This window comes from Pseudophryne corroboree, chromosome 3 (genome assembly GCF_028390025.1).
Source record: "Pseudophryne corroboree isolate aPseCor3 chromosome 3, aPseCor3.hap2, whole genome shotgun sequence".
Lineage (NCBI taxonomy): Eukaryota > Metazoa > Chordata > Amphibia > Anura > Myobatrachidae > Pseudophryne > Pseudophryne corroboree.
Window position 1 is genome coordinate 720,657,121 of NC_086446.1, and position 18,589 is coordinate 720,675,709.

The 18,589-nt window shown below is 46.8% G+C and overlaps 1 protein-coding gene across 5 annotated transcripts in view; it reads right to left on the minus strand.

The window, feature by feature from the left end:
- The window catches only part of JAKMIP3 (Janus kinase and microtubule interacting protein 3), a 377,626-nt gene that overhangs the window by 200,152 nt on the left and 158,885 nt on the right, over nt 1-18,589 (minus strand). For all 5 annotated transcript variants that reach the window (XM_063962183.1, XM_063962186.1, XM_063962185.1 and 2 more), the window contains exons 2-3: nt 13,480-13,715; nt 1,303-1,800 (exon numbers count right to left, since the gene is read on the minus strand). In XM_063962183.1, the coding sequence (XP_063818253.1) occupies nt 1,303-1,800; nt 13,480-13,620 (639 nt within the window). In that variant the 5' untranslated portion in view covers nt 13,621-13,715. The remainder of the gene's footprint in view (nt 1-1,302; nt 1,801-13,479; nt 13,716-18,589) is intronic.

The following is an 18,589-nucleotide window of genomic DNA, read 5'->3' on the forward strand; positions in this document are numbered from 1 at the left end:
ATGGTGCCATTGCTATTAAGGGCATCACTGTGTAATCACAAATATCCTCTGTTATATATGCATTATTGTACTATCTGTTATACTCAGCATTGTGACTAATGAAAGTATTTACAGATCACAGAGACATATTATTTCTCACACATAACACCGAACAGAGGGTGAGCGCAGGTGTCACAAACCTGTACAAAAATGAGATGTATCAAACTTTAGAGGACAAATGGAAAAGGTGACCACAGTCAGTGGCCCTAAGAGGTGGGGGGAGCGGGTACTCTTTCCCCGGGAATGGCACTGTTGGAGGGGCGCAGGTCCCGCCGCTCGCCCCCTTCCCCGTTGTAGACAGTGGGCAGACAGGGAGAGAGGCTGACTGCTTCAGCAGCCTCTATCCCCCAGTGCAGCACACACTGCTGTGTGATGGGCTAGGGAGAGAAGGCAACAGTAGTCAGCCTCTCTCCTATCTGCGGTGTGGAGGCGATCGCACCTGACGCCACCCCCTCACCCCCCCCCGCCGCAATCAAATCTAAACATAGGCGCCCCCTCGCCATTGCACATGGCCACTTTGCAGCCGCACATATAGAGTTTTTTGTAGTATTGTGTAAGGAGGGGGCCTGGCCACACCTTCCCCCACTGGCGCCCCTGACCATAGTAACCAATCAGCTTCTACCTATAATTTTATAAAATGTACTTGATACATGATAACTACAAGCTGATGGGTTGCTATGGGCAACTTCCCCACTTGCCCGTTGTATTCAACTAAGACTGGAACGGGTTACGGTCGTTAGGTCGACACAACTTGGGTCGACACTCATTAGGTTGACCACTGAAGATTGACAATGCCATTAGGTCTACATGCATTGGGTTGACATGGCCGTTAGGTTGACATGTACTAGGTCGACAGGTCAAAAGGTCGACATGAGTTTTTCACATTTTTTTTCTTAATTTTTTTGGATTTTTTCATACTTAACGATCGACGTGGACTACGATTGGAATGGTAATCAAGCGAGGCACCTTGCCCAAAGCATGGTGAGCGAGAGAAAATGACACCAAAAACAGTCAAAAACCTCATGTCGACCTTTTGACCTGTCGACCTAGTACATGTCGACCTAAATGACAATGTCGATCTTCAGTGGTCAACCTAATGAGTGTCGACCTAAATTGGGTCAACCCAACGACCCATACCCGACTGGAACATGCAACATTAATCCTTAATTTTTGAAATTATCCTGCAAACAGAAGACAAAGCTGCATTACTGGAACAAGAAGATTTTAGCACAAATTGTAATTAAAGGTGATTTCAGCACATACCAATCTGCGGATTTCTCTCTCACATTCCCTTTTAATTTTAAAGATCTCCTCTTGATGTAAATGAAAGACGCTCCTGATTTCCGCAGCCTTCATTTTATCGGCCTGGATGACCACAGTCAGCGTCTCCTCCACTTGCTTTTTGGCCCCCTTTAGCTCAAAAATCTCTTGTTGCATTTTGATTTTCTCAAATTCAAAACTTTTTTTGGCTTCTTCCCTGGCCTCGTTGTAAAGAACGGTCTTAACTTTGTCCGGCGCGGCATCTCTCAGCGCATTCACCACAGCCTGCAGCCTCTGGTTCTCAGTGTCTTTTATTTTAATAACCCGGATCATCTCAGACTCGTGCTGCCTGAGTAGGGCCTCCCGGACGGCTTGTAGTTCCTTAGTTTTCTCCTCATGCAGCTTGGCTTTCAGCTCGGTCACAAGGACAATATTTTTATGCTGTTCGTGCTCCCGAATTTGGCGGATCTCTTGATTTTTCTCTCTTTCAAGTTTGCTGACCTAGATATATAAAGAGACCCAGAACAAAAAGCTGATCTTTATTTATCAATGAATGGGCAAAATGGGAGCAATATAAAAGACAGCTTAAAAAGAAAATACTATAGATGTTCTAAAGGTGGAATTTTAATATATAAGGCGGATAGTCACAATGCTAAGCAGAATGTATTAGTGCTTTTGGGCCTTATTCAAGTTTGTAAGCAAACCATAAAAGCACACAACTGGGCAACACTATGCTGAACTGCCGGTGGGGCAGATGTAACATGTGCAGAGAGATTTAGGGGGTGATTCAGACCTGATCGCTGGGCTGCTAAAATTGTTGTGCTGCGTTCAGATAGTCGCCGCCCAAGGGGAGTATATATTCGCCATGCAAGTGTGCGATCACATATGTACGCTGAGCTGCTAAAAATCCCTCAGTCAGCGGACAGCTGCAAATCCATTCGCACCTCACCATTGAATGACTTTTCTACTGTGTGCAGTGTGTGCGCAGACCAGGACTTACTCCTCCAGTGCGATGAGAACAGGCTGATCGGGTCCGGAGCTGACGTCACACAGCCGCCCTGAAAACGCTTAGGAATGCCTGCGTTTTCCCTGACACTGCCAGAAAACGCTCAGTTACCACCCACAAACGCCCTCTTCCTATCAATCAGCATGCGAATGGCTGTGCGACTGCATTTTTTGCACCAGCCTGTCGCTGACCGGCGATGCCTGTTGTTGTTTACCAATGCGCGTGCGCATTGCAGTGCATATGCATGCGCAGTCTATTGCTGTGCAAAAATATCTGAATCACCCCCTTAGATTTGGGTGGGGTGTGTTCAAACTGAAATCTATATTGCAGTGAAAAATAAAGCAGCCAGTATTTACCCTGCACAGAAACAATATATCCCACCCAAATCTAACTCTCTCTACACGTTACGTCTGCCCCACCTGCAGTGCACATGGTTTTGCCCAGTTGCTTGCTTTTTTTGTTTACTTCCACATCTGAATAACACTCTTTGCCAGTTGTAATCAGTAAAATGCCTTTAGGCTATAGAGTAAAAAAATAAAATAAATCAGAGCTTTGTGGTACGTCAGAGGATCAAATAATAAGAATTTACTCACCGGTAATTCTATTTCTCGTAGTCCGTAGTGGATGCTGGGAACTCCGTAAGGACCATGGGGAATAGCGGGCTCCGAAGGAGACTGGGCACATCTAAGAAAGAATTAGGACCACCTGGTGTGCACTGGCTCCTCCCTCTATGCCCCTCCTCCAGACCTCAGTTAGGAAACTGTGCCCGGAAGAGCTGACACAATAAGGAAAGGATTTGGAATCCCGGGTAAGACTCATACCAGCCACACCAATCACACCGTACAACTCGTGATACTATACCCAGTTAACAGTATGAATAACAACTGAGCCTCTCAACAGATGGCTCCAAACAAAAACCCTTTAGTTAAGCAATAACTATATACAGGTATTGCAGAAAATCCGCACTTGGGATGGGCGCCCAGCATCCACTACGGACTACGAGAAATAGAATTACCGGTGAGTAAATTCTTATTTTCTCTGACGTCCTAGTGGATGCTGGGAACTCCGTAAGGACCATGGGGATTATACCAAAGCTCCAGACCGGGCGGGAGAGTGCGGATGACTCTGCAGCACCGAATGAGCAAACTCAAGGTCCTCCTCAGCCAGGGTATCAAACTTGTAAAATTTTGTAAATGTGTTTGAACCCGACCAAGTAGCAGCTCGGCAAAGTTGTGAAGCCGAGACCCCTCGGGCAGCCGCCCAAGAAGAGCCCACTTTCCACGTGGAATGGGCTTTTACAGATTTAGGATGCAGCAGTCCAGCCGCAGAATGTGCAAGTTGAATCGTGCTACAGATCCAGCGAGCAATAGTCTGCTTTGAAGCAGGAGCACCCAGCTTGTTGGGTGCATACAGGATAAATAGCGAGTCAGTCTTCCTGACTCTAGCCGTCCTGGAAACATAGATTTTCAGGTGCCTGACTACATCTAGCAACTTGGAATCCTCCAAGTCCCTAGTAGCCGCAGGCACCACAATAGAGTGGTTCAAATGAAACGCTGATACCACCTTAGGAAGAAATTGGGGACGAGTCCTCAATTCCGCCCTATCCATATGGAAAATCAGATACGGGCTTTTACAAGACAAAGCCGCCAATTCTGACACACGCCTGGCCGAAGCCAAGGCCAACAGCATGACCACTTTCCACGTGAGATATTTTAGCTCCACGGTTTTAAGTGGCTCAAACCAATGCGACTTTAGGAAATCCAACACCACGTTAAGATCCCAAGGTGCCACTGGAGGCACAAAAAGGGGCTGAATATGCAGCACTCCCTTAACAAAAGTCTGAACTTCAGGCCGTAAAGCCAGTTCTTTTTGGAAGAAAATCGACAGAGCCGAAATCTGGACCTTAATGGAACCCAATTTGAGGCCCATAGTCACCCCTGACTGTAGGAAGTGCAGAAAACGAGCCAGCTGAAATTCCTCCGTTGGGGCCTTCCTGGCCTCACACCACGCAACATATTTTCGCCATATGCGGTGATAATGTATTGCGGTCACATCCTTCCTAGCTTTAATCAGCGTAGGGATGACTTCCTCCGGAATGCCCTTTTCCTTCAGGATCCGGTGTTCAACCGCCATGCCGTCAAACGTAGTCGCGGTAAGTCTTGGAACAGACAGGGCCCCTGCTGCAGCAGGTCCTGTCTGAGCGGCAGAGGCCATGGATCCTCTGAGATCATTTCTTGAAGTTCTGGGTACCAAGCTCTTCTTGGCCAATCCGGAACAATGATTATAGTTATTACTCTTCTCCTTCTTATTCTCCTCAGTACCTTGGGTATGAGAGGAAGAGGAGGGAACACATAAACCGACTGGTACACCCACGGTGTCACTAGAGCGTCCACAGCTATCGCCTGAGGGTCCCTTGACCTGGCGCAATATCTTTTTAGCTTTTTATTGAGGCGGGACGCCATCATGTCCACCTGTGGTCGTTCCCACCGGTGTACAAACAGCTTGAAGACTTCTGGATGAAGTCCCCACTCTCCCGGGTGGAGGTTGTGTCTGCTGAGGAAGTCTGCTTCCCAGTTTTCCACTCCCGGAATGAACACTGCTGACAGTGCTATCACGTGATTCTCCGCCCTTCGAAGAATCCTTGTGGCTTCTGCCATTGGTATCCTGCTTTTTGTGCCGCCCTGTCGATTTACATGGGCGACAGCCGTGATGTTGTCTGACTGAATCAGCACCGGTTGTTTTTGAAGCAGGGATTCTGTTCTACTCAGGGCATTGTAAATGACCCGTAGTTCCAGAATATTTATATGCAAGGAAGTTTTTGTCCTTGGACGTTTTCTTCCCTGAGTGACTGCCCCCCACCCTCGGAGGCTTGCATTCATGGTCACCAGGACCCAGTCCTGTATGCCGAATCTGCGGCCTTCACGAAGATGAGCACTCTGCAGCCACCACAGCAGAGACACCCTGGCCCTTGGTGACAGGGTGATCCACCGATGCATCTGAAGATGCGATTCGGACCACTTGTCCAAGAGATCCCACTGGAGGATCCACGCATGGAACCTGCCAAAGGGAAATGCTTCGTAAGAGCTACCATCTTTCCCAGGATTCGCGTGCAGTGCTGCACCGACACCCGTTTTGGTTGCAGGAGGTCCCTGACCAGAGATGATAATTCCTGGGCCTTCTCCTCCTGGAGAAAAACCTTCTTCTGTTCTGTGTCCAGAATCATACCCAGGAACAGCAGACGCGTCGCGGGAATCAGCTGCGACTTTGGGATATTCAGGATCCAGCCGTGCTGATGCAGCACTTCCTGAGATAGTGCTACGCTGACTAGCAACTGCTCCTTGGACCTCGCCTTTTCAGGAGATCGTCCAAGTACGGGATAATTATAACTCCCTTCTTTCTAAGGAGTATCCTCATTTTGGCCATTACCTTGGTAAATACCCTCGGTGCCGTGGACAGACCAAACGGCAACGTCTGGCATTGGTAATGACAGTCCTGTACCACAAACCTGAGGTACTCCTGGTGAGGTGGGTACATGGGTACACCCTCTTCCAGGCTTGTATAACCGCCCTGAGCGATTCCATCTTGAACTTGAACTTCCTTATATAAGTGTTCAAGAATTTTAAATTTAGGACGGGTCTCACCGAACCCTCTGGTTTCGGTACCACAACATTGTGGAATAGTAACCCCGCCCTTGTTGAAGGGGGGGGGGGTACCTTGATTATCACCTGCTGGAAGTACAGCTTGTGAATAGCGTCCAGTACTACCTCCCTTTCTTTGGGAGCAGCCGGCAAGGCAGATTTGAGGTAACGGCGAGGGGGAGTGGCCTCTAACTCCAGCTTGTATCCCTGAGATACCACTTGTAGAACCCAGGGATCTACCTGTGAGCGAACCCACTGGTCGCTGAAGTTCCGGAGACGCGCCCCCACCGCACCTGGCTCCGCCTGTGGAGCCCCAGTGTCATGCGGTGGACTTTAGAGGAAGCGGGGGAGGATTTTGGTTCCAGGGAACTGGCTGTCTGGTGCAGCTTTTTCCCTCTACCCCTGCCTCTGGGCAGAAAGGAAGCGCCTCTGACCCGCTTGCCTTTTTGTGGCCGAAAGGACTGTACCTGATAATACGGTGCTTTCTTGGGGGGAAACCTGAGGTAAAAATGTCGACTTCCCAGCTGTTGCTGTGGATACTAGGTCCGAGAGACCCTACCCAAACAATTCCTCACTCTTATAAGGCAAAACCTCCATGTGCCTTTTAGAATCAGCATCACCTGTCCACTGCCGAGTCCATAATACTCTTCTGGCAGAAATGGACATTGCATTAATTTTAGATGCCAGCCGGCAATATCCCTCTGTGCATCTCTCATATATAAGACCACGTCTTTAAAATGCTCTATGGTTAGCAAAATAGTATCCCTGTCTATCCATATTATCTGACAGGGTATCGGACCAAGCTGCTGCAGCACTACACACTGAAGCAATTGCAGGTCTCAGTATAATACCTGAGTGTGTATATACAGACTTCAGGATAGCTTCCTGCTTTTATCAGCAGGCTCCTTTAAGGCGGCCGTATCCTGAGACGGCAGTGCCACCTTTTTTTTTGCCAAGCGTGTGAGCGCCTTCTCCACCCTAGGGGACGTCTCCCAACGTAACCTGTCCTTTGGCGGGACAGGGTACGCCATCAGTAACGTTTTAGAAATTACTATTTTCTTATCGGGGGAACCCCACTTCACACACTTTATTCAATTCATCTGATGGGGGAAAAACCACTGGATGCTTTGTCTCCCCAACTATAATACCATTTTTTTTTTGTGGTAACTGGGTTATTGTCAGAATGTGCAACACATTTTTCATTGCCGTAATCATACAACGGATGGCCCTTGTGGATTTTACATTTGTCTCATCGACGTCTACACTGGAGTCAGACTCCGTGTCGACATCTGTGTCTGCCATCTGAGGTAGCGGGCGTTTTTGAGCCCCTGATGCCTGGGCAGGCACGAGCTGAGAAGCCGGCTGTCCCACTGCTGTACGTCATCTAGCCTTTTATGTAAAGGAGTTGACACTGTCGGTTAATACCTTCCACATATCCACCCACTCTGGTGTCGACCCCGCAGGGGGTGACATCACACTTATCGGCACCTGCTCCGCCTCCATATAATCTTCCTCATCAATCATGTCGACACAGCCGTACCGACACACGCACACACACAGGGAATGCTCTGACTGAGGACAGGACCCCACAAAGTCCTTTGGGGAGACAGAGAGAGAGAGTATGCCAGCACACACTAGAGCGCTATATAATGCAGGGATTCACACTACACACAGTGATTTTTCCCCTATAGCTGCTATAAATATACAGTTTTCGCCTATATTTAGTGCCCCCCCTCTCTTTGTCAACCTATTGAGCCTGGAAACTGCAGGGGAGAGCCTGGGGAGCGTCCCTCCAGCGGAGCTGTGAGAGGAAATGGCGCCAGTGTGCTGAGGGAGATAGCCCCGCCCCCTTCTCGGCGGACTTCTCCCGCTTTTTTAAGGATATTTTTGGCAGGGGATTTTACACATATATAGTCTTACTGACTATATTATGTGTTTTATGCCAATATAAGGTACTCTTATTGCAGTCCAGGGCGCCCCCCCCCAGTGCCCTGCACCCATCAGTGACCGGAGTGTGGTGTGCATGGGGAGCAATGGCGCACAGCTGCAGTGCTGTGCGCTACCTTAATGAAGACCGGAGTCTTCAGCCGCCGATTTCCTGGACGTTCTTCTTGCTTCTGGCTCTGCAAGGGGGACGGCGGCGCGGCTCCGGGACCGGACGACCGAGGCTGGGCCTGTGTTCGATCCCTCTGGAGCTAATGGTGTCCAGTAGCCTAGAAGCCCAAGCTAGCTGCAAGCAGGTAGGTTCGCTTCTCTCCCCTAAGTCCCTCGTAGCAGTGAGTCTGTTGCCAGCAGATCTCACTGAAAATAAAAAACCTAAATATATACTTTCTTTTCTAGGAGCTCAGGAGAGCCCCTAGTGTGCAACCAGCTCGGCCGGGCATAGAATTCTAACTGAGGTCTGGAGGAGGGGCATAGAGGGAGGAGCCAGTGAACACCAGGTAGTCCTAATTCTTTCTTAGATGTGCCCAGTCTCCTTCGGAGCCCGCTATTCCCCATGGTCCTTACGGAGTTCCCAGCATCCACTAGGACGTCAGAGAAAATATATTATCAGTCTAAATACAGAAAGTAAACTAAAAAATAAAAGGAAATATCTACCTACACTTATAAATCAAAATACATAATGCACCAATGTACCCGGGCCGCCATCAGAAATTGTGGGGCCCGTGACTGAAAAATGGGCATGGACCCCCCCCCCCCCCCCAAAAAAAAAAAAGAAAGAAATAATTAAATAAAAATAAATCTGTATTTAAAAAATATATAAATCCTGTGAACAGTAGCCGTAGCGCTTATACATGCCTCCAATAGTAGCGCCGCACCGCTTACATATAGTGACCACACACACAGATCATACTTACCTACTCTCCCGGAAGCTGCGGGAGGCTCCCGTTTTTTGGGGTAGCCCCCCGCACCCCCGGAAGAGTGGGCAGGTCTCCCGCATCCTGCTCGCACCCTAGTGATGCGAGCAGGATGGAGAGATAACCTCCCACATTCGCGGGTCCGTCGGGTGGAGAAGGGGTTAAAATGATGCAAATTGCGTCATTTTAGCCCCGCCCCCTTCCCGCGGACCCGCGAATCGAGGCATTTCCCGGTGTGGGGGCGGGGCTTAGTGATGTCACCGCCCGGCCCCGCCCCCCGAAGACACCTGCAGCGTCTCCTCTCCGGGCTTCTCCCGGAGAGGAGAAATACAATGTCGGTAAGTATGACACACACACACACACACACACACACACACACACACACACACACACACACACACACACTTTCTCTTACTCTCCCTCAACTTACCTATCACAAGAGCTGTTGCAGAGTATTCTCCTGTGACCTGTGGTAGCAGCCAGCCTGGTCCCGTGTAGCCCAGCCCCCTCCATTCCGATAGCCCCGCCCCTTTTCATACCCAAGTTTTGACACTGTCACAGGAGGGGGGAGAGGATGCTGCAAACTTCAATTGAAAACGTCCCTCCCAAAATGGCCGCCGCCTCAGAGGAGACAGTTATTAAAAATATTAGAGGAGCCTCCTCTAGTATCTTTCAAAACTGTCTCCTCTGAGGCAGCGGCCATTTTGGGAGGGACACTTACAATTGATGCTTGCAGTGTCCTCTCCCCCTCCTGTGACTGTCATATCTCGGGCATGAAAAGGGGGCGGAACAGAGCGGAGGGCGGACGGCGGCATGAGCGGCCCAGGCCCTCTCTTCTTTGTTAGAGAGGCCGGGCCCGGGACTACTGTGCCCCCAGCACCCCCCTGATGGTGGGCCTGAATGTACCAAATAGATTAAACAATTATGGGGGTAACTCTGAGTTGATCTCAGCAGGAACTTTGTTAGCAGTCGGGCAAAACCATGTGCACTGCAGGGGAGGCAGATATAACATGTGCAGAGAGAGTTAGATTTGGGTGGCTTATTTTGTTTCTCTGCATGGTAAAATACTGGCTGCTTTATTTTTACACTGCAAATTAGATTGCAGATTGAACACACCCCACCCAAATCTAACTCTCTCTGCACATGTTATATCTGCCTCCCCCCCCCCCCCCCCTGCAGTGCACATGGTTTTGCCCAACTGCTAACAAAGTTCCTGCTGCGATCAACTCAGAATTAACCCCAAAGTTTCCAAAATCAGCTTCAGGAAGACGCGTTTCCTTCCTGTCGACCAATTCATCACCATACTGAAACTCCATAAAAACCTCATTTCTTGATTGAAATTAACTATACAGAAAAGAAACATGGCAGTTCTCTGTTTTGCCCATATTGTACATGGTACCAGCTGTGTGGCAGTATTAATGCCACAAAGTGTATACTAAACAGAAAGACCATTGGTGCATGTAGGGGGGTGTTTTCGGCGGGTACCTGAACTTCCCCCCCGATGAGCCAAACTGATTATTTTTTACATACATATATATGTATATACAGTATATACATACACACACACCCACGGAAACCCCCCTGACTAAATCCTGCATTTGTCCCTGAAGACATTTGCTATCGGTGCGAACAATAAAATACTGCAAACCTGTGTGTATCTAGCAAACAAAAAACAGCTAGCGAGCGATCAACTCGGAATGACCCCCCATGTGCAGTGCAGGTGGGGCAGATATAACATGTGCAGAGAGTTAGATTTGGGTGGAATGTGTTCAAAGTGAAATCTAAATTGCAGTGTAAAAATAAAGCAGCCAGTATTTACCCTGCACAGCAACAAAATAAACCACACAAATATAACTCTCTCTGCAAATGTTATATCTGTCCCACCTGCAGTGCACATGGTTTTGTCCAACTGCTAACAAATTTGCTGTTGCGATCAACTCTGAATTACCCCCCATAGTGAATGTGCTTGACCCTTTACCATATGGCCACATCCCAGAAGGATGCAGCCGCAAAGTGATTGACAGCGGCAGCCGTCTGGGGGGGGGGGGGAGGGGGCGAAGACACTTCAGTTTGTGGGTGGGGTCCGGACAACGCGGGCATGTCCAGACCATTTTTGGGAAGGCTGCGTGACGTCACAGCTGCTCCGAGAAAAAAATGGCACAGGCAGGGGTCGACCTCAAATTTATCCGTTTGCAATGAAATTGCAAATGCATCACGGGGCGTCGTCACACACATGCTGGGCGGGCGGCATTGCCCTGTGCTGGGCGGCCCCCAGCATGTGAGTAGAAGGACGCAGATTTTGATGCAGAGGCAAGATCTGTGTCCATCTCTGAATAACCCCCATTGGTTCATATAAAAGGCCTAGTTGGGTGTGACTTACAAGCCAGCCCCTGTATAGATGTTCCCCTCTGTACCTGATAGGTGAGTGCATTTAATAGCACTTTAATAGTGTGCTGGGTATATACAGTATGCTAGTGTAAGGACTTGCAGAGAATTGGGGTCCCTTGACCACAGGCTGCAGCTTAAATGTCCGATCTAAATGTGAACAATATCACCATGATTCGATTTGCTAGATACACACAGAGCTGCTGTATATTATTGTTAGCGCTGATAGCAGAAGTCTTTCTGGTTTGAAATTAACGAATAACACAACAAGATGAGATATCTGAATAAACTCATCTAAAACACTTAGGAGGCATTGTGCTACTGCCGCACGCAGAATTATTCTTATTTACAATAAATTTGCATAGCAAGGATAAACATAAAATCTCTACCCAGGGCCTAATAACCACCATTCTGTAGGCATGAATAAGCTTTGTTAAGGAAAGCAAAATATCTGATGATGTGGCAATATACAGTAGCAGTGTTATGCAAAAGATTGCAGCAGAAGGAAGGGCTCATTATATAATGTTTGGTGTGTACTTCCCTGGTGAGGTTATGTACTGTTCACCAACCCTTGTTTAAAAAACACTGAAGGCTATTTATAAAGCTTTTGGTCTCCTTCAATCATCCATAAACAATAGCTGATGCCATGTTCTAGTGTTCTGATGCCATTAGCATGTTCCTTCCAATGGAAAGAGCTACCCAGAGTGCAAAGACGATCTCTCGGTTCCCTCCAGGTCACTTAGTGCACATGCTTATCAGAGCAGCTGTCCCACCATGACTACATTAGACTAGAGTGATAGATAGCTCTGAAAGTACATTCCTCATTGCTGTGATATGTGCGATAAGGCAGGCTAACATTCAGTGCTGCACCCAATTCAATAGCCCCTATTGGGTTTACTTAGCATACAACCTCATTCAGGTTGGATCACAACTAGCGATTAATTTAACCGAAGATTTCCACTTCCGGGGGGAAATTATAAGAAGTAATCAACACTCCCCCATGTTCCTCATTCCCTGAACATTTACTCCTCTGTGATCCCCGCCTGCTCTATTAAATAGGCTCCAGTTTAGAGTAAAACCCAGTCATAGCGCCAAGTTGGGCAGTAGATGTGGTGGCCCCAGCAATATAACCATTGGATGTTGACCACTGGTGGCCCGGTGATATTATGAACATTGGTGGGAGTACAATTTATGTCTAAGAAGCTCCACACTTTACTGTCAAACACTTTTAGGTTCAAATTAAATCAACTTTAGAATACAAAATTCTAGAGTTGAGCAACAGACATGTAATTCAGTTAGGCAAAGTGCCAGTGTGGGCAACACAGAACATATCCAAGGAGCAGTGAAAGATACAGTAAATATCATTAGAACAGGGCGACAGTTGAAGAGGGGGTGTAGGGGTGCGGGGGGGGGGGGGGGGTTACCGGATGCCAAGACCCTGCACCTGATGGTGTGAAATAAGAAAGGGCAGTTAAAACTTGCTAGAGGTAGACAATGGGGTTATGAAAGTGTTAGAGGAAGAGACCTGTGTAGGATCTCTAGGGGTTGTGGAATGGTTACAGATGAACTATTCACACCAAACTTTAATATACTGATGGGACTTCTTGTGGAGATAGGTGAAATTTTCTCCATGGTTGCCAGGTGCCAGATCTTATTCAAAGGTTGCCGATGAGAGGGAAGCCCTGAGCATTTCCAGTGTATGGCCACCAAGCACCAGGCAGCATTGAAGATATGAGTTGAAAGTTTGTCAAGAATCTTTGTGAAGTCTCTCAAATGGCCAATTGATGATGGAAATAGCAAAGGGATTTGGAAACTTGGACCGTTTATACTTTTTGAAACACTTGTCTTATAAGTTTGAAAGAACATAAGTTGATAATGAGATAGTGCAAGATGTTGTTACAGTGTGTCCCTATGCCACCTATTTGTGGACGGGGTAGAACTGGCCCACAGATGCACAGGGGAAATGCTCAGTGGGCCCCACTGACCGATGACTCCTCTTTTAGGGGCCAGGTTCCAGACTGTGGAAAGACTATAGATGAACTTGGGTTCTTGGTTGGTTTCTATCGACACTACACCAAGATTAGTAATTTTGCAATTCAAAATGGGCAGTCTTAACACACTCTTGTTCAGTCCTTTATAAGGGGTCCCTGTTCCATGCTGGCTGAGTTTGTTCTCTCAACCACTCTGGTGGTTGACCACATCCATTAAGCTTATGCCCCTACCACTGCATTCCTCGGTGGGTTCTTCATGGCCCAGTCTGGCACTGTTTGCAGATAATGCAGAAGGTACCCACCTTACTCTTTTCCTGCTGAAGTTCAATCTGGATATCAGTGAGTTTTGCCCTCAGGTCTTCATTGGCAGTCTGCAAGGAAGCGAGTACGTCGGGTCTGTCTCCCTTGGTTCTGCTGCTGCTGCTGGCTCCCTTCTTTGACATTGTGAGGTGGAGTGGCAGGAAGGGCGCAGTCCAGATCAGAGAGGGAACCTCTCCGCTTCACAGTGTCCCTTGTTCTCTTTCTACATTTTCCTTGTCTGAAAAAAGACAGGACTAGACATTATTAATGTCCATAACGTCAATGCTCCGTAATAGTAAAGCAAAACAGCCGCTCTTAATTTAAATAGATGAGATACAACTAGGCACTTACATAAATTGATAAGGTTCTATCATTATTATTAAACTTTATTTATAAAAGTGGAACAAATGTCCCCAGCGCTTTAAAGAATACATATACAGATAAAATGCAATAATATCAGGAAATAAAGTTTAAAATGTTACAATGATAGGATATAAAGAGCAGAACATTATGATACGATATGATACAGACATATTAGATAATCTGTGTAATTAGATCATATGGTATCTAGCTGTCCAGTCACAGGGTTTGTTGCAAGTTCGGATGCTAAGGATGAAAACAGTGAACATATAAACAGGGCATGGATTATTAGCACACACGAGTTGTTACTTGCATTAACATAAGGAGGCAATTAGTCTGCCGCAGCTATACAGAAAAGTACAGCCACAGATGCATCTGACCAGCGAATTAGCAGCAGCTATGTCATACAATGTGTACAGGGGTGTAACTAGAACTTTGTGGGGCCCACAGGAACTTGTCTTGTGGACCCTCAATGCTTCTAGTGCAGAGGTTCCCAAACGCGGTCCTCAAGGCACCCCAACGGTCCAGGTTTTAAATGTATCCATGCCTGGTCACAAGTGACTTGATTAGTATCTCAGTCAATCTGATTTAACAATCTGTGCTGAGCCATGGATATACCTAAATCCTGGACTGTTGGGGTGCCTTGAGGACCGTGTTTGGGAACCTCTGTTCTAGAGAGACACCTCTAGTCACAGCGATATACCGGTATAGGCATGCCTAGGGCTGCCCAGGGTCATGCTTACTACCGGCAATCACTTTAATGCATTAACTTCCTCGAGTCTCTTCATCATCTTACTGTACATCCCCTCATATCAATCATCTTCTTCCATCACAGTCACTAGCACATATTATAATACCCAACAACCACTTTTAATGACATTTGCCACATGAGTGATGTATCTATAATCAGTGAAAGGTGCGCAGTGCTTGTGGTCCACTGGATCAAGTGGTTCCCTGCACCACACGCCCTGCAAAATGAAACACACCCCATAATGCGCCTGCAGTGGGTCCACCGCCTTTTGCTGGCAGTGCCATCGTTCATGAAAGATGAAGAAATGGAGGCGATAGAATCTTCTGCGTATGGCCATCTTAAAAAATATTATGCAGAAGATGGCCCAATCATTATAGGTATGGGAGGGGGGTGGGGTGGGGTGCTGTTCGGAGGGGGCACACTACACCCCTTCCCCCAGGTGGTGCAGGGGAGCTGGGCACTAATGGAAGTGTCCGTGCCACATAGCAATGGCACCTCCTGTAACCGCATAGTTACGCCACTGAATGTGCATAATGAAAATGGACAGGACAAATATGACAAAAATGGACAGGACAAATATGAAAAAAGTTAGGGACAGAAAGTAACTATTTAACAAATACACCATCTCATTTAAAACTTTGTGAACCGTAGCAACTAAATAATTTCACATCTTAAAAGCTAGGAGAAAGGTAAATCTTTTTTGTGGTCACATCTGTCTAGTGGCCTACAGTGAGATTTTCCTTTCCAAGAAGGAAACTCTACCAGAAGTCAATGAAAGGCATGCAACACAAATATACAACACATATAAGTGCAGTCAATAGCCCAGTGGTTCTCTCGGGGCACTTGCAGGGGTGCCCTGGGTCGGTGGTCCAAGACCAATTCAAATTATTTATAGTCCAGTCCTGATGGCTACCAATCATAAAGTAGGTGTACAAACAGAAGTGAATCCTGTCCGTCACCACATAACTGAAGCTAAGGATGACATACAGATGTGTCCTTATGTACTGTTGCCGCAATGCATAGCATTTCTCAAGATTTGTGGGTGCGTGCGTACGCTCACACCCACGATCCATTCAATTGAATCGGAGACCTGCAGGTGCGAATAATGGCAGCTTCACGTGGCATAGCATTACCGCAATGCGTACAAATGCAGCTAAGCTGCAATAGAGCACATCTGTCTAAACCAGTGGTTCTCAAACTGTGTGCCGTGGCACCCTGTGGTGCCTAAGGACACTTGCAGGGGTGCCTTGGGTTGGTGGTCCAGGACCAATTCAAATTATTTATGGTCAATGTAATAGGCAAAACCAGTGCGAAGCTAATGGCTGCTAATCATAGAATATGTGAACAAACAGAAGCAAATCTTGTCCCTCACCACCTAACTGACCCTAAGGATGACATATAAACCAATTTACTTCATTTAATATCTTTTTCTACATTTCTCAATAAGAAACTTTTGGCCATGGGGTGCCATGATAAAAATTCTGATACTCTAGGGTGCCGTGATTCAAAAAAGTTTGAGAACTACTGGTCTAAACACAATTTACTTAATTTAATATTTATTTCTGAATTTATCAATAAGAAACTTTTGGCTAGTAGGACCAAGAAAAGATTCTAAAACCCAAGGGCGCTGTAATCAAGAAAAGTTTGGGAACCACTACCTTAGAGATGGGATCATTTGTAACATTCTGAAATTCAGCAGATCATCTTATATTCACTATCAGGAAATTAATTTGTGTATCATTCCTGCAGGAGATGCCTTGAACTTGGCAGGTGAGCATTCTCCAACATAACAATATTGTGCACAAAATCTCCCACGTGTTTATGCATTGCTGACACTTAGTTATTCCTATATTTATTGTTTTAAAGCATCGTCTTTTTCTTTTGTTATAATATTCCCACAACTATTTGCAAAATATATAAAAAGGCCAACTAGCACAGCACATGGATCATAAAAAGGCCAACAATCCCAGTGAATGGATCAAAAAAAAGGCCAACAAGCACAGTGCATGGATCATAAAAAGGCCAACAAGCACAGTGCATGGATCATAAAAAGGCCAACAATCACAGCGCATGGATCATAAATAGGCCAACAAGCCCAGTGCATGGATCATAAAAAGGCCAACAAGCACGGTGCATGGATCATAAAACGGCCAACAAGCACAGCGCATGGATCATAAAAAGGCCAACAAGCACAGTGCATGGATCATAAAAAGTCCAACAAGCCCAGTGCATGGATCATAAAAAGGCCAACAAGCCCAGTGCACGGATCATAAAAAGGCCAACAAGCACAGTGCATGGATCATAAAACGGCCAACAAGCCCAGTGCATGGATCATAAAAAGGCCAACAAGCCCAGTGCATGGATCATAAAAAGGCCAACAAGCACAGTGCATGGATCATAAAAAGTCCAACAAGCCCAGTGCATGGATCATAAAAAGGCCAACAAGCACAGTGCATGGAACATAAAAAGGCCAACAATCCCAGTGCATGGATCATAAAAAGGCAGACAAGCACAGTGCATGGATCATAAAAAGGCCAACAAGCCCAGTGCATGGATCATAAAAAGGCCAACAATCACAGCGCATGGATCATAAAAAGGCCAACAAGCACAGTGCATGGATCATAAAAAGGCCAACAAGCCCAGTGCATGGATCATAAAAAGGCCAACAAGCACAGTGCATGGATCATAAAAAGGCCAACAAGCACAGTGCATGGATCATAAAAAGGCCAACAATCACAGCGCATGGATCATAAAAAGGCCACCAAGCACAGTGCATGAATCATAAAAAGGCCAACAAGCGCAGTGCATGGATCATAAAAAGGCCAACAAGCCCAGTGCATGGATCATAAAACAGCCAACAAGCCCAGTGCATGGATCATAAAAAGGCCAACAAGCACAGTGCATGGATCATAAAAGGCCAACAAGCATAGCGCATGGATCATAAAAAGGCCAACAAGCACAGCGCATGGATCATAAAAAGGCCAACAAGCCCAGTGCATGGATCATAAAAAGGCCAACAAGCCCAGTGCATGGATCATAAAAAGGCCAACAAGCCCAGTGTATGGATCATAAAAAGGCCAACAAGCCCAGTGTATGGATCATAAACAGGCCAACAAGCACAGTGCATGGATCATAAAAAGGCCAACAAGCCCAGTGCATGGATCATAAAAAGGCCAACAACCACAGCGCATGGATCATAAAAAGGCCAACAAGCACAGTGCATGGATCATAAAAAGTCCAACAAGCCCAGTGTATGGATCATAAAAAGGCCAACAAGCACAGTGCATGGATCATAAAACGGCCAACAAGCACAGTGCATGGATCATAAAACGGCCAACAAGCACAGCGCATGGATCATAAAAAGGCCAACAAGCCCAGTGCATGGATCATAAAAAGGCCAACAAGCACAGTGCATGGATCATAAAACGGCCAACAAGCCCAGTGCATGGATCATAAAAAGGCCAACAAGCCCAGTGCATGGATCATAAAAAGGCCAACAAGCACAGTGCATGGATTATAAAACGGCCAACAAGCCCAGTGCATGGATCATAAAAAGGCCAACAAGCCCAGTGCATGGATCATAAAAAGGCCAACAAGCACAGTGCATGGATCATAAAAAGGCCAACAAGCACAGCGCATGGATCATAAAAAGGCCAACAATCACAGCGCATGGATCATAAAAAGGCCACCAAGCACAGTGCATGGATCATAAAAAGGCCAACAAGCGCAGTGCATGGATCATAAAAAGGCCAACAAGCCCAGTGCATGGATCATAAAACAGCCAACAAGCCCAGTGCATGGATCATAAAAAGGCCAACAAGCCCAGTGCATGGATCATAAAAAGGCCAACAAGCACAGTGCATGGATCATAAAAAGGCCAACAAGCATAGCGCATGGATCATAAAAAGGCCAACAAGCACAGCGCATGGATCATAAAAAGGCCAACAAGCCCAGTGCATGGATCATAAAAAGGCCAACAAGCCCAGTGCATGGATCATAAA